The sequence below is a fragment of the Melanerpes formicivorus genome, unplaced genomic scaffold, assembly GCF_026170545.1.
Source record: "Melanerpes formicivorus ecotype bairdi unplaced genomic scaffold, bMelFor1.0.p_v2 SCAF_9, whole genome shotgun sequence".
NCBI classification, from domain to species: domain Eukaryota; kingdom Metazoa; phylum Chordata; class Aves; order Piciformes; family Picidae; genus Melanerpes; species Melanerpes formicivorus.
In genome coordinates, this window is record NW_027142361.1 from 17,682,470 (window position 1) to 17,706,559 (window position 24,090).

The window sequence follows — 24,090 nt, forward strand, 5'->3', positions numbered from 1 at the left end:
CTCCCAGGCAACCAGCACCAGAACAAGAGGACACAGTCTCAAGCTGCACCAGGGGAAGTTTAGGCTTGAGGTGAGGAGAAAGTTCTTCACAGAAAGAGTTGTTGGCCATTGGAATGTGCTGCCCAGGGAGGTGATGGAGTTGCCATCCCTGGAGGTGTTCAAGAGGGGACTGGATGTGGCACTTGAAGCCACGGTTTAGTTAGTCATGAGGTATTGGGTGGCAGGTTGGACTTGATCTCTGAGGTCTTTTCCAACCTTATTGATTCTATGAACTAGATGATCTTTAAGGTCCTTTCCAACCCATACCATTCTATGATACTAGTAAACAGGCATAAATCCAATGGTAATAGTTTAGCAAGTTTCTCTCACATGACTGAATGGAGATGGATTTTTCAGTATGGCTTTGAACAAACTCACCTCTGGTAAACAGAACTCAGGCACAGAGTCTACAAACACATGGCCAGAGCACTCCTTTAGCTCCTGTATGAAAAACACACCAAAAGAGAAGATAAATTCAATGCAATGTTACTCCAGTGCAGCAGATTTTGCACTTTCAAGTACTTTTCATGATAGGTCATTTCCAGCCAGTTACTACATTATGTTTAAATCTTTTCTAGATATAATTTACTGTAAGCAGATCTGCTGAACTTGCTCTCATGAGAGATCATGTGGTACCTAGTTGCAGGACAAGGGGCAATGGGCACAAACTGGAACACAGGAGGTTCTATCTGAATATAAGGAAAAACCTCTCTCCTGTTAGAGTGATGGGAACACTGGAACAGGTTGCCTAAAGAGGTTGTGGAGTCTCCTTCTCTAGAGAGATTTGAAGCCTGCCTGGATGCAATGCTGTGCAACCTGCTCTAAGTGATGCTGCTTTAGCTTGGGGGAAGGTGGACTGGATGATCTCCAGAGGTCCCTTCCAACCCACCACCACGCTGGGATTCTGTAATGACGACGCTTGGCACTTCAAGGGATCAGAGTCTCACTTGGAGGAATAGACACAGCACTCTGGTAAGCAAGGAACCAGCACTCTGGAAACCAGTGACTGCTTTTGCTGGAGCCATGAAGGAGGTGTTGTCCTAGGAAGCTGCATTTTCTCTGCTCTTCCAACAGCAGATGTGTTGTCTAGGAAATCTGTAACAATGCAAGTTGACTTTGACCATCAGTCAGAAGTATGAACTGAAAAGTGAAGACCACTCTTCTCTAAATCACTGCTCTCCTGACTTCAAAGGTGTGCACAGCACCTTCTGTAAGACAGCCCTGGTTGTCTTACAAATTAGGAATTCAGTTTTGATTCCAAATAACATCAAACCTTTTCTGGCTTATTAGGGGCAGAACACAATTTTTAGCCCCTGTCTCAGAGTATTTGATGAAACATCTCTTGGGGATCTAACCTCCACGTGGCTTTCTGTTAGATTTATTTCTACTGGATCTCTAGTCCTCTATTTCTTCCTCTTTCTTCAAGGTAGAAACCAGAAATCTTTGTGACATCAAAAGTCACATTCTTCAGGATTATGCATGAAACAAAAATATCCCCAGCTAAAGCTCTAGCCTAACACATTGTGGTGGTTTGGAAAGAAGTCCCAGCTTCCTCTCTCCCACAAAGAGGAAGAAAAACCACAGCTAGCCCAACCGGAGAAGCAAGGAAAAATGCTATATTTTACAAGAAATTTGGAAAATGCAGGATATGTACACAATTTACAGTGTTTACAACATATTTACAGAAATATACAGCAAAGTAAAAAAACAAAAAAATACAGGAACGAAATTCCCTCCGGAGGAGGGTTCCCCCCCTGTACCCCCTTCTCTCCCCTTTTTTCCCAAAGAGGGTTAAAAAGAGAGAAAAAGAGCAGTTATTAATAAAGCAGAGTATCAGTAGGCCTCGTGCTTATCTGGTCAAGGTCGCTCTGGCAGGGAGCCCAGAGGCAGATGAGCTGGAAAGGGAGAAGGAAAGGAGCGAACTGAGGAAAGTTCCAACTAACTCAAAACTTAAAGTTGCATTCCACCAATCTACCAATGAAATTCATTTAGAATATCTGATTGTTTTCATTAATATTCCAAAACATTCAGCCAGAGTGTCCCAGCACTGTCCCTTTTCTTAAAGGCACAGCTTCAAACGGGCACAGTCCACCCCTTCTAAAAAATTTCATTGGTTGTTCATACTGTCCATCCGATCCAAAACAATATTTACAGTTCGTAAGTAAAGTTCATAGTCCATTCCAGCTATACTCAGATATAGATGATTCAGAAGTCCAAGAAAATCAGGAAGCAAGAAAAATGGAAAACAACGACGAAGCGAAGAAAAGGAAAACAGGGATTCTCAGGGTCTCTTAGTTCACTCAGGACCCTCAGGGTTCTCAGGGTTTGTGCACCGTAGATTCCTCGCAGATACTTCCTTTGGATGCGATGTAGCTGTACAACAGTCTGAGATTAAAATCTTTCAGATAAAGTTAAATTTCATTGTGGAATACACTGAATTTCACCATTCTCCTGCATTACCCAATAAGTGTGACCCGGACCTTCAGCTGAAACCACCCCTCGGACAGGTTTAGCCTCTCTTGAGGGAGAAAATACCCAAACCGTTTTACCTAACAGATTCTTTTCTCTAACAACAGGAACTCCATCACCTTCTACTTTCTGTAGCAGATCTGAATGTGCAGGTTCAGCTCGGTTCACTGAACCTCTACTATTTACCAGCCAGGTTGCTTGTGCTAAATGTTTTTCCCAGTTTTTCAAAGATCCACCCCCCATGGCTTTAAGAGTGGTCTTCAACAAACCGTTGTAGCGTTCAATCTTCCCTGCAGCTGGTGCATAGTAAGGAATGTGGAATATCCACTCAATACCGTGCTCTTTTGCCCAGTTCTTTACAAGATTGTTCTTGAAATTGCTTACCAGAACGAGAACGTGGCAGAGTCAATCTCCCAAGCTTCACCATACTTGTACTTGGACCATCTGTCACCATACCACAAGGGCTGTGACCGTTTGAGGCTGTCCCCTTAAGAAAGGGAATATGGTAGTCGGGTGTTTCTAAACGAAAAAGAAGGATCTAAACTAATTTCATTGGTAGAATGGGAGGAAGCACCTTCTGAACTGGGAGTGCAGCAGAGTTTCCTGGGAATTCCTGCACTTTTGTCTTCAGTCTTTCTTCCGATCCTCCTTTAGGCAGCAGCTCTCTGTTCTGGGCTTTCGTCCGAGGATTGACCTTGAAACTGATAAACTGCAAGGCCTGTATTAACTGCTTTCCAATTAACACATAACTGCTTCTAACTTTTTTCCTCTTTTCTCTATCTTTCTAACCCGCTCTGGGGAAAGAGGGAGAGAGGGGAGAGTGGAGGTGGGGAACCCCCTCAGCAGAGGGGAGAACTCTCATTTCTGTGCTGTTTTATTGTATATCTTTGTATATATTGTAAATATTGTAAATTCTGTAAATTCCCCTGAGTTTCCATGCTTTGTAAATATACAGCACCCATTGTTTTGCTAATTCAGCTGTGAGTGTTTTTTCTTTCCCTTCAATTTTTCCTTCCTTTTATTTTACAGGGGGGAGGGAGGAGGCTCTTTGGCCTTACGCTTCCAACCCTACGACATTTTTTTTTCTTGGCGCCCAACGTGGGGCAGATAATTAGTTAAATTTATTACTTGATTGAATTAGTGTTTTCTAGCTGAATTAGCAAACATGAAGGTGTTGTGGTTTGTAGAGCTGTTATTCTTTTCAATTTTTGGGGCTCTGGTTTACAGATATTGTTTGGGTTTGATTTTGGATTACCTGGGTAAATATTTCGCGTGGACAATTTATCTGTGCGTTATGTATAGAGTTAGACTATGGTACAGAAAATGTATTGATTTATTACGGCCAGCGAGATACAGAAATGTTACCTCCACCACTCTCCCAATTGAGATAAAGGGTTTTAAGATCCCGCCAGAGGAGAGAGTAACTTTAGGTGATGGCTGGGATCCAAAGGTGATTTATTTCATGTGTATAATTCTGCTGCTGGTGATAACTAATGTGCATTCTCTGTATTCCTGGCGTCGGGAGAAGAAGGTGTCCAGGGCGTGTTTTGTTATTAAAACCAGGTCAAAGAGAAAACGCCGTGGCTCTGGATCAGTCCCAGAGTCATCTACTGATGAGGAGTGTGGAGAATCTGTGTCAGTTAAAAAGAGGACTAAAAAGTTAATTGGTAAAGCAGCTCTAAATGACTTTGCTGCTGATTCTGGCAAGCTGCCAGGGGCATCGGCTGGTATCAACATGGCGCCTACTCCTTCTCCTCCTCCTTCTTCTCCATTGGCCATTAATGGAGCAACGTCACTTCCGCCCACTCCCTCGGTGGGACCAGAAGTCACTGCCCCAGCAGCTGATTTATCTCAAGACCTGTCCGCTTCTATTAAGGTGGCTGTAAATTCAAACACAGCTCCAGTTAAGGTGGCTGTTTTAAAGACTAGAAGTGGAAAGACCAAAGATGATGGAGAAGAAGAGCTGGAGACTGATCCTGGTGAGGGGCCCTCTACTCTAAGAAATCCTGCTGAGGAGGAAGAGAAGATTTGTTTTAAAGATCTAGCTAACCTAGTGAGAGCAAAGCAGGATACAGATGAAGTTAGGAAAGCAGCTGGCAAAGGTGGTTCTCAGCTTAAAGAGATCCTTAGCAGAATGACAGCAGGATTATATGGACAAAGAATTACGGGAGACGAAGACGAAGATGATATTTCAGAGTGTTCTTCTCCCCGCGAGGAATTACGTGATGTCCGTAGAGATGAAGCCAGGAAAGGAGCTGGTAAAGGTGGTTCTCAGCTTAAAGAGATCCTTCAGAAAATGGCAGGAGAATTATTAGGACAAAAAGTTCAGGGAGAGCAAGAGGAAGATGACATAACTGACTGTTCGTCTCCGAGGAAGGAGCTAAGAAATGTCCGTAAAGACTTCACCAGGGCAGATAAGGAGCCAGTTCTAGCTTGGCTTAATAGGTGTTATGATACAGGTGCTCCAGCTCTAACAGTTGGAGACAAGTCAGCAGCTAAGTTAGGAACTCTCTCAAGGGATAATGGAATAGATAGACATCTAGGCAGGGTTCTCGGAAAGGTTAATCTGTGGATATGCCTTTTAATGGCGGTTGCCCTGAGATACCCTTCCCGAGATGATCTCCCATGGAATTAGAATAAACCTTTATTAGAATAAACCTTTATTAGAATAAACCAAACCAGGTTGGAAGAGACCTTCAAGATCATCATGTCCAACCCATCAACCAATCCAACCCACCCAAACAGCTAACCCATGGCACCAAGCACCCCATAAAGTCTCCTTCTGAACACCTTCAATGATGGCGACTCCACCATCTCCCCGGGCAACCCATTCCATAGTGCAATCACTCTTTCTGTATAGAACTTCTTCCTAACATCCAACCTGAACCTCCCCTGGCGCAGCCTGAGACTGTGTCCTCTTGTTCTGGTACTGGGTGCCTGGGAGAAGAGACCATCATCCGCCTGTCTACAACCTCCCTTCAGGTAGTTGTAGAGAGTGATAAGGTCACCCCTGAGTCTCCTCTTCTCCAGGCTAAGCAGCCCCAGCTCCCTCAGCCTCTCCTCATAGGGCTTGTGTTCCAAACCCCTCACCAACTTTGTTGCTCTTCTCTGGACTCGTTCCAGCAAGTCAACATCCTTCCTAAACTGAGGGGCCCAGAACTGGACACAGTACTCGAGGTGTGGCCTAACCAGTGCAGTGTACAGGGGCAGAATGACCACCCTGCTCCTGCTGGCCACACTGTTCTTGATGCAGGCCAGGATGCCATTGGCCCTCTTGGCTGCCTGGGCACACTGCAGGCTCATGTTCAGCCTACCATCAACCAGCACCCCCAGGTCCCTCTCTGCCTGGCTGCTCTCTAGCCACTCTGACCCCAGCCTGTAGCACTGCATGGGGTTGTTGTGGCCAATGTGCAGAACCCGGCATTTGGATGTGTTAAATCTCATGCCGTTGGATTCTGCCCATCTGTCCAGCCTGTCGAGGTCTCTCTGCAGAGCCTCTCTACCCTCCAGCAGATCAACTCTTGCCCCCAGCTTGGTGTCGTCAGCAAATTTACTGATGATGGACTCAATGCCCTCATCCAGATCATCAATAAAGATGTTAAAGAGCACAGGGCCCAGCACTGATCCTTGGGGCACACCACTAGTGACTGGCTGCCAGCTGGATGTGGCACCATTCACCACCACTCTCTGGGCTCGGCCCTCCAGCCAGTTCCTAACCCATCGCAGTGTGCTCCCGTCCAAGCCATGGGCTGACAGCTTGGCCAGCAGTTTGCTATGGGGGACGGTGTCAAAGGCCTTGCTGAGGTCCAGGTAGACTACATCCACAGGCCTCCCCACATCCACCAGGCGGGTCACCTGATCATAGAAGGAGATCAGGTTGGTCAGGCAGGACCTGCCCTTCCTAAATCCATGCTGGCTAGGCCTGATCCCTTGGCCATCCTGTAAGTGTTGTGTTATTGCACTCAGGATGACCTGTTCCATGATCTTGCCTGGCACTGAGGTCAGGCTGACAGGCCTGTAATTCCCTGGCTCATCCAACCGGCCCTTATGGATGGGCACCACGTTGGCCAGCTTCCAGTCCTCTGGGACCTCGCCAGTGAGCCAGGACTGCTGGAAAATTATGGAGAGTGGCTTGGCCAGCTCATCTGCCAGCTCTCTCAGCACCCTAGGATGAATCCCATCTGGTCCCATGGACTTGTGGGGATCCAAGCTGCTAAGGAGAGTTCCAACCACCTCCTCATTGAACATAGGGAAACTGTGCAGCTCCCTGGCTCCTTCTGCTAGCTCTGCAGGCCAGCTGTCAGGAAGACGTTCTGCCCTTCTAGTAAAAATTGAGGCAAAGAAGGTGTTAAGTATCTCTGCCTTTTCCTTATCCTTGGTTACAATGTTCCCCTCCGTATCCACCAAGGAGTGGAGGTTTTCCTTCCCCTTCCTCTTACTATTAATGTATTTATAGAAGGACTTTTTGTTGTCATTCACAGTAGAGGCCAGTTTAAGCTCCAAGTGTGCTTTTGCCTCCCTAATTCTCTTCCTACAAGACCTAGCAACATCCTTAAACATTCTGTGGGTTGCCTCCCCTCTCTTCCAAAGGTGATACACCCTCTTTTTTTCCCTCAGTTCCATTAAAAGTTCCTGAACCATCCAGGCTGGCCGTCTGCCCCGGCGGCTCATCTTCTGGCACATTGGCACAGCCTGTCCCTGAGCCTTCAACAATTCTTCATTGAAGTAGGTCCAGCTCTCCTGGACCCCTTTGTTTTTAAGGGCTTTATCCCAAGGAACCCTCTGAATTAGTTCCTTGAGTAACCCAAAGTCTGCCCTCCGGAAGTCCAGAGTGGAGGTCTTCTTGCCGCCCCTCTTGGCTTGACCAAAAACCGAGAATTCAATTATCTCGTGGTCACTGGACCCCAAACACCCTCCAACCACCACATCGCCCACCAGTCCTTCCCTGTTGGTGAAGAGGAGGTCAAGCATAGCCTTGCCCCTGGTAGGCTCTCGCAGCACCTGGGATAAGAAGCTGTCCTCCATGCATTCTAAAAACCTTCTAGACTGTCTCCTCTCTGCCGTGTTGCGTTCCCAGCAGATGTCAATCCTAAACCCTGGACTACCATAGATGAGGGAATTAAGCGCTTGTGAGAATTTGCTGTTAGAGAGATACTCTATGGTGAACATGAAACTCTGAATCCGGATGACATTCCTGTGGGTAGTGGTCTTGCTAAAAAGATCATCAAACTTGCTCCTTCTAATTATGCAAACATTCTGGCAAGCAGAATTGTGTCAAGAAATTATGGTGGAGTTTCTCCTACGGTTGGCCAATTCAGTGATCAAATGAGACAATTGGACGATATCATGACACGAGTTTCTTTGGTTTCAGCCATTAAAACTATGTCTGGTGATATGCAGAATTGCATAAGAGAGTTAAAGGATGAATTTAGAAATTCCATATCCCAACTGGCACAAAGGGATAATTTCAATTCCTCCTCCAGGTGGATACAAATTTCATCTGTGAGGAACACACATCCTCCAAGGACGTCATTCCAAAACAGATCAAATCAAAACAGACCACCAAGGCAATCACGTAGAACTATTTGGATAACTCTGCGTGATCAGTTTGGTGAGAACATGAACCACTGGGATGGCCAACCAACTTCTAATCTTTTCAGGAGACTGAGGGAATTGCAAAGTGGCAGAACCCGAGGTAGCAATACCAGAAGGGTAGCTGTTACTTCCACAGTTCCCCAGAACAACTCTAGTAGCTTCAACAGTGGCTCCAGTTGTAACATGCAAAGTTATAACACTGCACACTGTGTGCAATGCACATGTGGGCATGTTCCCCATAACTAGGGGTGCCCTGCCTCCCGCCAGGGGGAGGAGAGAGATAATAGAGATAATAGAATCTATTGGGATGTGTACATCCAGTGGCCTGGCACTTCGCAGTTTTGGAAGTACAGGGCCTTAGCTAACACAGGAGCTCAGTGCACCATGATGCCATCAAATATCAGGGATCAGAGTCTATAACTATTCTAGGAGTCACTGGTGGATCTCAAGAGTTAAGTAAAGAGGGGGTTAATATAAGTTTAACTGGTAAATCATGGAGGAAGCATACAGTTGTGACCGGACCTGATGCACCTTGTATTTTGGGAATTGATTTTCTGAGAGAAGGGCGTTTCAAAGACCCTAGAGGTTACAAATGGGCTTTTGGAGTGGCTTCTATAGAAATTGATGGACAAAAATTGAAGCTGTCTGCTTGACCTGAGCTTTCTGATGAATCTGCAGTTGTGGGACAACACAAGATACAGGTCATTAAATTGCCGGTTGCTTCTCAGACTGTGCATCACAGACAATACAGAACCAACCGTGACTCTTTGTTGCCCATTCAGAATCTGATTCGTCAGTTGGAGAGTCAGAAAGTCGTCAGCAAAACTCATTCACCTTTCAACAGACCAGTGTGGCCTGTGCAGAAGCAGAATGGAGACTGGCGTCTGACAGTAAACTACCAAGCCCTAAATGAAGTGACACCACCTATGAGTGCAGCAGTACCAGACATGATGGAACTACAGTATGAGCTGGAATCCAAAGAGGCCAAGTGGTATGCTACCATAGACATTGCTAATGCATTTTTCTCTATTCCCATAGCAGAGGAATGCAGGCCTCAGTTTGCTTTCACCTGGAGAGGAATCCAGTACACTTTCAACAGATTGCCAATGGGCTGGATCCACAGCTCAAGCATCTGTCATGCAGTGATCCACGATGCTCTGGAGAAAGGCGGTGCTCCAGAATACATCCAGTTTATTGATGATATCATCGTCTGGGGTAAAACTACTGAGGAAGTCTTCGAGAAAGGGAACAAAATCATTGACATTCTTCTGGATGCAGGTTTTGCCATCAAACGAGACAAGGTGAAAGGACCTACCACAGAAATTCAGTTTCTGGGAGTGCGGTGGCAGGATGGATGTCGACACATTCCAGTGGATGTGGTAAATAGAGTCTCTACCATGGCAAATCCAACAAACAAGCAAGAGACCTTATGTTTCTTGGGGATAGCGGGATTTTGGAGGCTGCACATTCCTGGATACAGTCAGATTGTGAAACCTCTGTATGATGTGACTCGGAAGAGAAACAATATCCACTGGGGACCTGAACAACAAGCAGCCTTTGACCAGATAAAGTAAGAGGTAGTTCAAGCAATGGGTCTGGGACCTGTCCGAGATGGTCCAGACATTAAGAACATTTTGTACACGGCTGCAAGTGACAATTGCCAAACCTGGTGCTTGTGGCAAAAAGCTCCAGGTGAGACACGTGGACGACCTCTTGGTTTCTGGAGTCGAGGTTACAGAGGTTCAGAGAGTAATTATACTCCAACAGAGAAAGAAATTTTAGCTGCCTATGAAGGAGTGAAAGCATCTTCTGAAGTGATTGGAACTGAATCACAACTTCTTCTAGCTCCCAGATTACCAGTTTTGAATTGGATGTTCAAAGGCAAAGGCTCCACACCACATCATGCCACAGACTCAACATGGTCTAAGTGGATGGCTCTGATAACACAGAGAGCTCGAATGGGAAATCTTGAAAGACCTGGTCTAGTGGAGGTAATCTCAAGTTGGCCTGAAGGTATCAACTGTGCTAAACCTCCAGAGGAGAAAGTAACTCATGCTGAGGAAGCTCCTCCGTACAATGACCTTTCTAATGATGAAAAGAAGTATGCTTTGTTCACAGACGGTTCCTGTCATCTTGTTGGAAACAAGCAAAGGTGGAAGTCTGCAGTGTGGATTCCAACACGCCGAGTTGCAGAAGCGAAGGATGGAGAAGGAGAATCCAGTCAGTTCGCAGAGGTAAAAGCTGTCCAGCTAGCTCTCGACGTGGCTGAACGTGAGAGATGGCCAAAACTTTATCTCTACACTGACTCATGGATGGTAGCCAATGCTCTATGGGGTTGGCTAAAGAACTGGAAGAAGAGTGGTTGGCAGAGAAAAGGAAAACCCATTTGGGCAGCCAATCTATGGCAGGACATTGCTGATCGAATCGAGAGAATTCCAGTGAAGGTGAGACACATCGATGCTCACATTCCTAAGAGCAAAGCTACTGATGAGCAGCAACACAACCATCAGGCAGATCTAGCTGCAAGAGTTTCTCAAGTATACATGGACTCTAATCTTGATCTCGAGTGGAAACACCGAGGTGAGATATTCTTAGCTCGGTGGGCTCACGATTCTTCAGAACATCAAGGCAGAGATGCAACATACCAATGGGCTCGTGACAGATCCATAGACATTTCCATGGATGCTATCACACAAGTCATCCATGACTGTGACATTTGTGCTGCTATTAAGCAGGCAAAATGACTTAAGCCCTTGTGGTATGGTGACAGATGGTCCAAGTACAAGTATGGTGAAGCTTGGCAGATTGACTACACCACTCTACCACGTTCTCGTTCTGGTAAGCAATACGTGCTTACTATGGTAGAGGCAAACACTGGATGGTTGGAAACTTATCCAGTTCCACATGCAACTGCACACAACACCATTCTCGGTCTGGAGAGACAAGTCCTGTGGAGACACGGAACTCCAGAGAGGATTGAGTCAGACAACGGAACTCATTTCAAGAACAACCTTGTAAAGAACTGGGCAAAAGAGCACGGTATTGAGTGGATGTTCCATATTCCCTACTATGCACCAGCTTCAGGGAAGATTGAATGCTACAACGGTTTGTTGAAGACCACTCTTAAAGCCATGGGGGGTGGGTCTTTGAAAAACTGGGAAAAGCATTTAGGAAAAGCAACCTGGCTGGTAAATAGTAGAGGTTCAGTGAACTGAGCTGGACCTGCACATTCAGATCTGCTACAGAAAGTAGAAGGTGATAGAGTTCCTGTTCTTAGAGAAAAGAATCTGTTAGGTAAAACTGTTGGGTATTTTCACCCTCAGGAGAGGCTAAACCTGTCCGAGGGGTGGATTCAGATGAAGGTCCGGGTCACACTTATTGGGTAATGCAAGAGAATGGTGAAATTCAGTGTATTCCACAAAGAAATTTAACTTTAGCTGAAAGAGGTTAATTTCGAACTGTTGTGAAGCTACATCGCGTCCAAAGGAAGAATCAACGAGGAAATCTACAGTGCACGAACCCTGAGAACCCTGAGTCAACTAAGAGACCCTGAGAATCCCTGTTTCCCTTTTCTTTGCTTCGTCGGCGAAGGAATGAACTTTTTTCCATTTTTCTCATTTTCTGATTTTCTTGGACTTTTGAATCATCTACAAGGGGTTAATTCGTTTTCCCTGCTTAACAGCAGCACAAATGTCAAAGTCATGGATGACTTGTGTGATAGCATCCATGGAAATGTCTATGGATCTGTCACGAGCCCACTGGTATGTTGCATCTTGTGCTGGGTTTGTGCACCCAAACACATCATTAAATCAGAACTATTCTGATGACATGTTCAGCAAAGTCCATATCTTCATCTGGGCGTCCACCCAAACAGTCTCTCATTCAGGCTCTAGTGTCCATCCATTCCAATTCTTCTTCCCTCATCTAGTAGAACCTCTCAGTGATGCAGAGTTCACTCTTCTGTGAACAACGTTGGACATCCTGGTCACCTGGAAAGAACCTCACAACTTCTCAACCAAACCATTATTCCCATCTCTATTTACTCAGCGGCATATTTCCACCCCTGGGGCAAGCCAGTCAGAACAATCAGGCTCTAACTGCTTCTCCACCCCTCCAGGAAAACAGCACGCTGAGCCTTTCACAACCCTGCACGGACCTATCTCAAGCCCAGTGCTGACCGCTTCCAGCCACTGCCCGAGGCTCTACAGATGCATGTCATGGTACACCGCCTTCCCGCTAGGCGTTCGCGTTCCAAAACGTGACAGCATCCAAAAACTTAACCCTCCCCTGGCAGAGGGAGGGGCTGCACCACAACCTAGTGAGAAGAAGGGAGGTGGAGCCAGGTACTCGGCGCCATTTTCGGAACTCGTCCGAAAAAGTCGGGGAAGAGACTAGGGCCGGCCCCGCCGCAACCCGAGCGCATGGCCAGGACCGCTGGCACCGCTCCAAGCGCACGGCCGGTCCCGCCGCCACCGCAGCTCAAGTGGACGGCCGTGCTCACAGCCACCGCAGCCCGAGCAGACAGCCGGGGACCGCCGTCGCCGCTCCGAGCGCATGACCGGACCCGCCGCTGCCGCAGCCCGAGTGGATGGCCGGGAGCCACCGGCGCCACTCCAAGCGCACGGCCGGGCCCGCCGCCGCCCGAGCATACAGGAGGGCTCCGGCCGTCTCTATCGCCGCGGTACAGAATCAAAATCGCCTCCACCCCTCGGGCATTCAAACGTCTCCTCCAGCAAAAGCCGTAAGCACCTCCTCAGGGCCCTTGAGAACGGCTTTCAGCTGGAGTCCCCGTTCGCCCATAGAGAGCCGAGCTCACCCGCTCGCCGCGGCTGACCCTACCCCGCAGCGAGAACAGACCTGACTTTGATCTGCTCGCCACTGCTCCTCCCCCACTTCACTCCCTGCCACTTCTACCGCTCCGCAGAGAATAAAGGTGGGGGAAGACAGGTCCCGCATTCTCAAGCGGTGCCCCCATTCCGATGGTTAAGAACCACCCCTACTTGAAATAGCAGGAGGGACTCTGTGCCACTGGCCACGCACCAGGGGTCCCCCTGCAATCCACAAGAACTTAACACAGTCGCCCCAACAACACGAGCCCCCAACTGCCAGAAGACCAAAATGACGCCCAGAACTGAATTTAAACTCTCTTATCTTTTGCAATCCGATCTGCAGAGTAGCCACAATAACCAACTCCTACTCCTGGCGGTCTCGCCAAGAATGTAAAGGGGTTGGGGGCAGACCCCCTGCCCACCGAAACCATCCTCTGCTACCAAGAATGTGCTGGGTTGAGGCAGCCCCCTTCCCCACCCCTGGCAACAATAAACACTCAGACAAACGGATTGCAAAAGTGATGGAAAGTTTAAATAGAAAGCAGTGAACCTTTACAGAAAAGCAAAAGCACAGTGACAAAGAAAAATCCCCAAACAGACCCAGAGAGATCCCATCCCTACCTGAGGGTACACCCAAGACCCCCAGGGCCCCTTCTTCCCCCTCCCACTGCTAGGCTAGTCTCAGCTGGCCAGATCTGAGACTGCCCATCCCCCCATGGCCTTGGGCCTAGCCAGGCCCAAAGCCAGGAGACATCTCCCCCAGTTACCGGCTGATGGAGGAGGAAGAAAAGAGAGCGTGCTAGACTCCGCACTGGATCTTATAGTGGTGCAAAGGATTGTGGTAGGAAATACTACATAATTTCCTGTGTCCACCCCTCTGGGTTGGACTTCTGGACACAGGAAGTAAACATTACAGGGGGGCACCCAGATCAAACTGCAACACATCTCTGCCTTGATGTCATGACGAATTGAGAGCCCACTGAGCTAAGAATATCTCACCTCGGTGTTTCCACTCGAGATCAAGATCAGAGTCCGTGTCTAATTGAGAAACTCTTGCAGCTACATCTGCCTGATGGTTGTGTTGCTGTTCCTCTGTAGCTTTGCTCTTAGGAATGTGAGCATCGATGTGTCTCACCTTCACTGGAATTCTCTCGATTCGATCAGCAATGTCCTGCCATAGGTTGGCTGCCCAAATGGGTTTTCTTTTCTCTGCCAACCACTCTTCTTCCAGTTCTTTAGCCAACCCCACAGAGCATTGGCTACCATCCATGAGTCGGTGTAGAGATAAAGCTTTGCCCATCTCTCACGTTCAGCTACGTCGAGAGCTAGCTAGACAGCTTTTACCTCTGCGAACTGACTGGATTCTCCTTCTCCATCCTCTGCTTCTGCAACTCGGCGTGTTGGAATCCACACTGCAGACTTCCACCTTCGCTTGTTTCCAACAAGACGACAGGAACCATCTGTGAACAAAGCGTATTTCTTTTCATCATCAGAAAGGTCATTGTAAGGAGGAGCTTCCTCAGCACGAGTTACTTTCTCCTCTGGAGGTTTAGCACAGTTGGTACCTTCAGGCCAACTTGAGACCACCTCCACTAGACCAGGTCTTTCAAGATTTCCCATTCGAGCTCTCTGTGTTATCAGAGCCATCCACTTAGACCATGTTGAGTCTGTGGCATGATGTGGTGTGGAGCCTTTGCCCTTGAACATCCAATTCAAAACTGGTAATCTGGGAGCTAAGAGAAGTTGTGATTCAGTTCCAATTACTTCAGAAGATGCCTTTACTCCTTCATAGGCAGCTAAAATTTCTTTCTCTGTTGGAGTATAATTACTCTCTGAACCTCTGTAACCTCGACTCCAGAAACCAAGAGGTCGTCCACGTGTCTCTCCTGGAGCTTTTTGCCACAAGCACCAGGTTTGACCATTGTCACTTGCAGCCGTGTACAAAATGTTCTTAATGTCTGGACCATCTCGGACAGGTCCCAGACCCATTGCTTGAATCACATCTTGCTTTATCTGGTCAAAGGCTGCTTGCTGTTCAGGTCCCCAGAGGAAATTGTTTCTCTTTCGCACAGGCCACACTGGACTGTTGAAAGGTGAATGAGCTTTGCTGATGACTTTCTGACTCTCCAACTGACGAATCAGATTCTGAATGGGCAACAAAGAGTCATGGTTGGTTCTGTATTGTCTGTGATGCACAGTCTGAGAAGCAACCGGCAATTTAATGTCCTATATCTTATGTTGTCCCACAATTGCAGATTCATCAGAAAGCTCAGGTCAAGCAGACAGCTTCAATTTTTGTCCATCAATTTCTATTGAAGCTACTCCAAAAGCCCATTTGTAACCTCTAGGGTCTTTGAAACGCCCTTCTCTCAGAAAATCAGTTCCCAAAATACAAGGTGCATCAGGTCCGGTCACAACTGTATGCTTCCTCCATTGTTTACTAGTTAAATATATATTAACCTCCACCTTACTTAACTCTTGAGATCCACCAGTGACTCCCAGAATAGTTATAGACTCCGATCCCTGATTATTTGATGGCATTATGGTGCACTGAGCTCCTGTGTCTACCAAGGCCCTGTACTTCCAAAATTGTGAAGTGCCAGTCCACTGGATGTACACATCCCAATAGATTCTATTATCTCTGTTATCTCTCTCCTCCCCCTGGCGGGAGGCAGGGCACCCCTAGTTATGGGGAACATGCCCACATGTGCATTGCGCACAGTGTGCAGGGTTATAACTTTGCATGTTATAACTGGAGCCACTGTTGGAGCTACTAGAGTTGTTCTGGGGAACTGTGGAAGTAACAGCTACCCTTCTGGTATTGCTACCTCGGGTTCTGCCACTTTGCAATTCCCTCAGTCTCCTGAAAAGATTAGAAGTTGGTTGGCCATCCCAGCGGTTCATGTTCTCACCAAACTGATCACGCAGTTATCCAAATAGTTCTACGTGATTGCCTTGGTGGTCTGTTTTGATTTGATCTGTTTTGGAATAACATCCTTGGAGGATGTGTGTTCCTCACAGATGAAACTTGTATCCACCTGGAGGAAGAATCTAAATTATCCCTTTGTGCTAATTGAGATATGGAATTTCTAAATTCATCCTTTAACTCTCTTATGCAATTCTGTATATCACCAGACATAGTTTTAATGGCCGAAACCAAAGAAACACGTGTCATGCTATCGTCCAATTGTCTCATTTGATCACTGAATTGGCCAACCGTAGGAGAAGCTCTACCATAACTTCTTGACACAATTCTGCTTGCCAGAATGTTTGCATAATTAGAAGGAGCAAGTTTGATGATCTTTTTAGCAAGACCAATACCCACAGGAATGTCATCAGGATTCAGAGTTTCATGTTCACCATAGAGTAGCTCTCTAACAGCAAATTCTCTCAAGCGCTTAATTCCCTCATCTATGGTAGTCCAGGGTTTAGGATTCCATGGAAGATCATCTCGGAAAGGGTATCTCAGGGCAACCGCCATTAAAAGGCGTATCCACAGATTAACCTTACCGAGAGCCCTGCCTAGATGTCTATCTATTCCATTATCCCTCGAGAGAGTTCCTAACTGAGCTGCTGACTTGTCTCCAACTGTTAGAGCTGGAGCACCTGTATCATAACATCTACTAAGCCAAGCTAGAACTGGCTCCCTATCTGCCCTGGTGAAATCTTTACGGACATTTCTTAGCTCCTCCCTCGGAGACGAACAGTCAGTTATGTCATCTTCCTCTTGCTCTCCCTGAACTTTTTGTCCTAATAATCCTCCTGCCATTTTCTCAAGGATCTCTTTAAGCTGAGAACCACCTTTGCCAGCTCCTATCCTAGCTGCATCTCTATCCTGCTTTGATCTCACTAGATTAGCTAGATCTTTAAAACAAATCTTCTCTTCCTCCTCAGCAGGATTTCTTAGAGTAGAGGGCCCCTCACCAGGATCAGTCTCCAGCTCTTCTTCTCCATCATCTTTGGTCTTTCCACTTCTAGTCTTTAAAACAGCCACCTTAACTGGAGCTGTGTTTGAATTTACAGCCACCTTAATAGAAGCTGACAAGTCCTGAGATAAATCATCTGCTGGGGCAGTGACTTCCGGTCCCACCGAGGGAGTGGGTGGAAGTGACGTTGCTCTGTTAATGGCCGATGGAGAAGAAGGAGGAGGAGAAGGAGTAGGCGCCATGTTGATACAAGCCGCTGCCCTTGGGAGCTGCGAGAATCAGCAGCAAAGTTATTTAGAGCAGCCTTTCCAATTAACTTCTTAGCTCTCTTTTTAACTGACAGAGATTATGCACACTCCTCATCACTAGATGACTCTGGGACTGATCCAGAGCCGCGGCGTTTTCTCTTTGACCTAGTTTTAATAACAAAACAAGCTCTGGATACCTTTCACTCTCGCCGCAAAGAGACCAGCAGATACACGATAATTATCACCAGCAGCAGAATTATACACATGAAATAAATTACCTTTGGATCCCAGGCATCACCTAAAGTTACTCTCTCCTCTGGCGGGATCTTAAAACCCTTTATCTCAATTGGGAGAGTGGTGGAGGTAACATTTCTGTATCTCGCTGGCCATAATAAATCAATACATTTTCCATACCATAATCTAACTCTATACATAACCCACAAATAAATTGTCCGCACCAAATATCTACCCAGGTAATCCAAAATCAAACCCAAACAATATCTGTAAACCAGAGCCCCCAAAATTGAAAAGAATAACAGCTCTACAAACCACAACACCTTCATGTTTGCTAATTCAGCTAGAAAACACTAAATCAATCAAGTAATAAATTAAACTAATTATCTGACGCACGTTGGGTAAGCCAAGAAAAAAAATGTCATAGGGTTGGAAGGGAAAGGTTGGCGCCTTCTCCTCCCCCCTGGAAAGTGAAAGGAAAAAAAACCTCACAGCTGAATTAGCAAAGCAGGGGGTGCTGTATATTTACAAAAGTAATACAGGATATGCAGGTTGAATATACAAATTTACAATATTTACAATATATACAAAAGTATACAATAAAGTAGCACAGAAATAAGAGAGTTACCCCCCTCTGGTGAGGGGGTTCCCTCCTCTGCTCCCCCTTCTCTCCCCCTTTCCCCAGAGAGGGTTAGAAAAGAGAGAAAAGAGGAAAAAAGTTAGAAGCAGTTATGTGTTAATTGGAAAGCAGATAATACAGGCCTTGCAGTTTATCAGTTTCAAGGTCAAGCCTTGGTCGAAAGCCCAGGAACAGCGAGCTGCTGCTACCGAAGGAGGGAAGATAGACAGAACTAAACAGAAAAGTGCAGGAATGCCCAGGACACCCTGCTGCACTCCCAGTTCAGAAGGTGCTTCCTCCCAATCTACCAATGAAATTAGTTTAGATCCTTCTTTTCGTTTACAAACATCTGACCACCATATTTCCTTTCTTAAGGGGACAGCCTCAAACGGTCACAGATGTTTCTAGGGTTACATCATTTCTAGGGTTGCCATGAGCTAATTTTTTGCTATGGGGTATTCTCTCTTTCCCCCTGTCATAGGACTGCCCAGGATTCTCTGCTGTACTCCCAGTTCAAAAGGTGCTCTCTCCCAATCCACCAATGAAATTAGTTTAGATCCGTCTTTCGTTTACAAACATTCAACCACAATGTCCCCTTCCTTAAAGGGACAGCCTCAAACAGTCACACACACACCTTTTTTTTTTTTTTTTTTTGTTAATAATCTCTACTAAGGAAAATGTAAAGATGAAACTTTATCCTCTAGGATGTCTACATTCAGAGGCACATTTAGTTAACAAGAGAGAATATAAAGCTATCAAGCAACCACAATATTCAGTCCTAATTCGCATAATGCTGTGGTACATTCTTCTTATTGATGCTGTTTGATCCCAGATTATCATAACAGTTATTGTGATCGATGTTCGACTCCATGGGAAATGCTGTGTCCTCATGGTCTTGATTCTTCTGCTGTTGTTTATTGTGATGATTGCAGTTAGTGGAAAAGAAGGCTCGAGGTGACCTGATCGTGGCCATCCAGTATCTGAAGAGAGCCTACAAGAATGCTGGGGGGGGACATCCTAGCATGTCAGGAAATGACAGGACTAAGGAGAATGGAACAAGGCTGGGGATGGGAAGATTCAGGCTGGATGTGAGGAAGAAATTCTTCACCGTGAAAGTAGTGAAGCCCTGGAGTGGGCTGTCCAGGGAGGTAGCCGAGGCTCCATGCCTGGAAGTGTTTAAGACCAGGCTGGACGAGGCTCTAGCCTGCCTGATCCAGTGTGAGATGTCCCTGCCCATGGCAGTGGTTGGAACTAAATGATCCTTGTGGTCCTTTCCAACCCCGACTCATTCCACAAGTCTATGATACCACATACTTTGTAACTAATTTTGACTGTTTTTTGTTTGTTTTAAATGTGAGCTATTTTTAAATTTGTGATTAATTTTTGATTCATTTCTTTAATATTTTTAAATCTACTTTCAATAAATCTATTTCATTTTTGTTTGTTTTCATTAGATATATATTTTTTCTAAGTTTATTTTTTTCATTTTTACATGTTTGCAACTGTTTTTGTTTAATTTTAAAGTTTCTTTTAATTTCAATGTTATTTTTTGGAAATTATTTTTATTTTTTTTATTTTTAATTCTAATTTGAGTAGTTTCATTTTTTTATAATGTATTTCTTATATTATTTATTTTTTGTTTCTTTTTGTTATTTTATTTCATTTTTAGTTATTATTTTCTATTCTGAATATATTATTTTGATATGTTTAATATTTTGACTTTTAATCTAGTTCTTTTGTTTAATCTTTAATTAATTTTCATTTTTGTTTTTAAATTATTTTATACTGTTTTAATGTGTGTTTTTTTCTTCATTGCATTTCATTATTTTTTTTTCATCTGTACTTTTTAATTATTTTTGTTAACTTTTTTGTTTTGTTAATTTTAATCTAATTTTGATATTAATTTTTTTCCAATTAATTTTTGTTATTTTGTATTTTAATTTTTCTTTATTCATTAAATTTTTATTATTATTTTTACCTTACTTTTTGTCATTTAAAAATTTATTTCTTTTTTACCTTCTTTATTATCATTTTTTATTTTGTTATTGCAACTTTTAAATCTGTATTTTAATTTTTTATTCTTATCAATTTTTTATTTTCAATTTCTATTTTTTTTTGTAATTTCTATTTTCTTCTTTTTATATAGTGTTTAATCTTTTATTTTTTTGATCTTATATTCTTTATTGTAATTATTTTTTATTTTGCATGTTTATTTTATTTAATCTATTTTCTATTTTAATTTTGATTTTTGCTTTTTTATTATATTTTTAACCTTCTTCTTTTCTATTAATTTTTTTTTATTACCATTTTTCATTTTAATTTTCTTGATTTTTTCTTTGTATAATTTTTTGTTTGTTTTAATCTAGTAGTCTTGATAATCCTTATTTTTATTTTTTGCTAACAATTCTTATGTTTTTTTGTTAAAAGCTATTTTTTGTTAGTAATCCTTATGATTTTTCATTGTGTCATATTTGGTTTTAATATTTTATTTTTATTGTTGCTCTTATTTTTTTATTATTATTCTGTTATTTAGTCCTCTGTGTTTTGTATCCAGAGTTTTTGTGCTTTTGTTCTATATTTCTATGTTTACATTTTTTCTTTGCACTTGTTACCTTTTTGCTTACCTTTTTATTTTTTGCATTTTTTGTATTTTTACTAGTCTATGTCTAAGAAGGAAATGTAAAGACATTACCTTAGCTAAGGAATACTTTTTAAAATTAATACCTATTTACTACAAATCTTAACTATATTACATGGAGCTCCTTTGAAATGCCAAGGCACACAACTAAGAAGGTTCGAACCAAAAGAAATCTTACAATGTGAACCCATTACTAAGTATTTACACCTTACTACGATTACTGTGTACTAGGTATCTGTAAATACCAAATGCTTACCATTCATTATGTTTACCATTTGTTATCCTTACCAGGAAAACTTAACAAATCTCTTAAGGACATTGCAATCAGAAATGAAGAAATTAGCACTGTAACTTTAAATCAGAGCAGAGCTTTGGTTGGCAAGAGTAGTACTAGAAAATCCTCCCTGTTCTGGGGGTGGGGGTAGGGGTGGGTTGAGGGTGGCTAGCAAGGTGTGACCTAGTTGCTATTGTTTCTGTATTGGGGTCTTAACGACTTGCAGCCTATCGTGTCTGAACAACCATTGTTCCACCCATACTGGATTATGTGTTTTCCATTTTAATTTGAGGGTTGGTTGCTGACTAGTAGCCACTACAGAGAAGGAACGGTAACAAGTTTTGCACCTAGTTGACTTAAGGCATCTCAGCCCAATAGAGCAACTGGAAGGGTTAACATGTACGGTCTTACAGTGATTGATTTGTCATCGTTAAAAGCTAATTGCACTGGCTGTTTGCTAACCCAGGTTGTTGGATACCTTTTAAACCCATGACTTCAGCATTTGCCATGAGCAATGGCTAGTGACCATTCCATTTATGACTAGGTATAATGATGACATCGTCTCCAGTATCCATAATAATTGAAAATTGCATAATTTGTCCACAAGGGTGTCTGACAGTTACAATCTGTTCCAGTTTTCCCTTTTGGATTTCTAGGGCTAATAAAATATTAGGCATATCGGTGGAACCTGAGCCTTCTTGCCCTTGGATCCTGTTAGAAGTTTTAGGCACTTGGGACTCAGATGATATTAGGTGAGCAATATCTGTCCCAGCAAGAATGCTAACAGGAGGGGCAATGGTATAGAGCATAATTTTCATAGCCCAGTCATAATCAGAATGTACTGAACCAGGAATTATAAGGATGCCCTGTCTAGAGGTAGACAATCTGCCAATTAACAGAGCACAGGGTCTGTGACCCAAAGGACCGTGCCAATTAAACTCGACAACACTTTGTGGATTCAAAGTGATATGCGGCTGTTGTCAAGTCCGCTGTGCGCTGCCAGAGGGGGCTGCGGGGGGGGCACGGTCCAAGCACCCTGGTTTGGTGTCGTCGCGTGGGGTATATTCGCACTGCGGGAGCAGCTTCCCTGCCTGCCACAGTCTGGAGTAAAATGATTAGGTCTGTGACACTTTCGAGTCTGTCCAGCAGTCAGGCACTTTGATTTAAGGTACCTAGGTCGCACAGAAGCACGATGATTTCCACCCAGGTTGTTTCCTTTGTGCGGTGGTCATACTGGTGGTTTCAGGACTGCTTCTATGGCCGTGGCTAGATACATTGCTGCTTGTCGATGCTTCATTCGTTGTTGCGTCCAGCGGTCATGAGGCAGTGGCACCTGTTGATAAAATGCTGAGAACCTGTTTAGTTTCTTTGTTAGCATTGTCAAATGCCAAAATATCCAGCATTTTTACTTTCATATCGTGAGTCAGGTCTGAATTAATATTGAATGCCGTATGTAAGGTATCGACAAAGGAACCAAGTGGCCCTGTTAGACCCTGCTGAGTAGTGAAAAGCGCAGGATCAGAGTTACTGTCCTGGATTCTGGACCACTCTTTGATCACTAAATCCTGACTTAATTGCAAAGCCTTATCAGGAAGCTGCATTTGCTGATATGATCTAACAAAGGTCTCGCCCCAACCGGGTGGTTAGCGTGACACCTTGTAAAGAGTCTGCTGGCTGCCGGGGCGTGGCTTCCGAGGCATTTGCAAGTGAATCGCCACTTAATTGAGAAGTTGCAAGGTCTGAGGCAGTGTGACTTTCAAGTCTCTGCTTGCTGACAGGGGCTGAAACTCAGAGAGCACTGCCTTAGGATGTAACTTTTTGTTGCAATCAGAATATCCTCCATAGACTTATAGATGAGAAAGTCACAATGGGTCTATCTAAGTGGGACGAGAGTGCCAGAGAATTCTGGCATGCCTTGAGGCTACCTATTGATATCGGTGGGTGGAGTCTGCCTTAATCGATGACTCAGTAGATGCAGACTTTTTTGAATCCTCCGGGTGTAAGCAAATTGTAAAGAAAACGATCCTTCAAATGAATAATAATCAGGTCCCAATTTGGGGGGACTGGGAGTTGGGAGGCCAGGTTGTAAGGCACCCATCTCCTCCATGATCGCTCTCAGACCACGTAATAAACACTATTTGCTGACATACGTGTGTCAAAAGGGATTAACAAATGTGTTGAAAACAACTGATTGATTACAGCAGTTGTGTATCCTGACTGTAGCCCATAGGTAGCTATGGCTTGTCTAGCTTCCCTTAATATTGTCAGTCCAGAGGTTACCATTGTTATCCTTCTACAGATTCTCCATCTGTGACTACACTTCCCTCAGTACCTTTCCACCAGCGCAGGGGGACAGTTCCCTGTCCCTCCCACCTCCTGATCGCCCTATCGGGACTCAATTGGAACCTCCGTCGGAGTGCTATATTCTGCTGATAATGTCTGGAATGTAGGAGGCAGGGGGGTGTAGCACAGCTGAAACTGCTGGGGGGAAGGGGCCGTTTCTGCCGCCGCCATGGGGGTGGCTGCTGCTGGTGTCAGTGCTGTTATCGGCAGTGCATCGGTCGATGCCGCCTTGATCGGAGCCGCTGGTACTTGTGGGGGCCATGGGGGGTCGCGGAAGGCATTGCCAGGAGAACTGCCGGGGTGTGGGGCGCCGCTGGCGTGGGCGCCGCCGGGCTGAGGGCTGCCGGGCTGAGCGCTGCTGGGGTGGGAACCACTGGAGTGGCTGGGGCTCGCGGGCAGGGTGGGGGTGCAAAAATGCCGTGATCACGAGCCTGCAAGCGCTCCATCTTTTCCAAGAGGAGTTGTAGAGTTGGCACTGTACAGCCTCCCAGCATCGTTCCTCTCGTCTTCCAAGTCCAAGCCGTCGCTGGCGGTATCAGAGGAAGATGTTGATGAAGGGGATCGAAAATGCCGAGCCACAGGTTTCACTGCTTTTTTATGTCTTTTTCTCTGCTTGGGGCGAACAGCAGTGGTGGTGTCTAATAAACACAGTGTGCTTGCCAAGATGGTGGACGTGGCGTCTTCTTTGTGCAATTCTTAATGCGTAGCGACCTCCATTTTGATTTCGCGCGCCTTATCAGTTCGATTGGGATTTGCTTCTGCCACTACTGACGTGGCAGGAGCAGATTTTTCCACACAAAAGGACAGTAATAAGAGAGCCGCGATTCGTGTAGGAGTAGCGGGCAATTGAAATTGTGAGGAGGATGCTGACGGAGC

The 24,090-nt window shown here is 44.9% G+C and overlaps 1 protein-coding gene across 1 annotated transcript in view; it reads right to left on the reverse strand.

The window, feature by feature from the left end:
- Positions 1 to 24,090, reverse strand: part of LOC137443447 (integrator complex subunit 9-like) — a 108,646-nt gene that overhangs the window by 56,939 nt on the left and 27,617 nt on the right. The window contains exon 4 of the mRNA XM_068143186.1: positions 418 to 480. Coding sequence (XP_067999287.1) covers positions 418 to 480 — 63 coding nt within the window. The remainder of the gene's footprint in view (positions 1 to 417; positions 481 to 24,090) is intronic.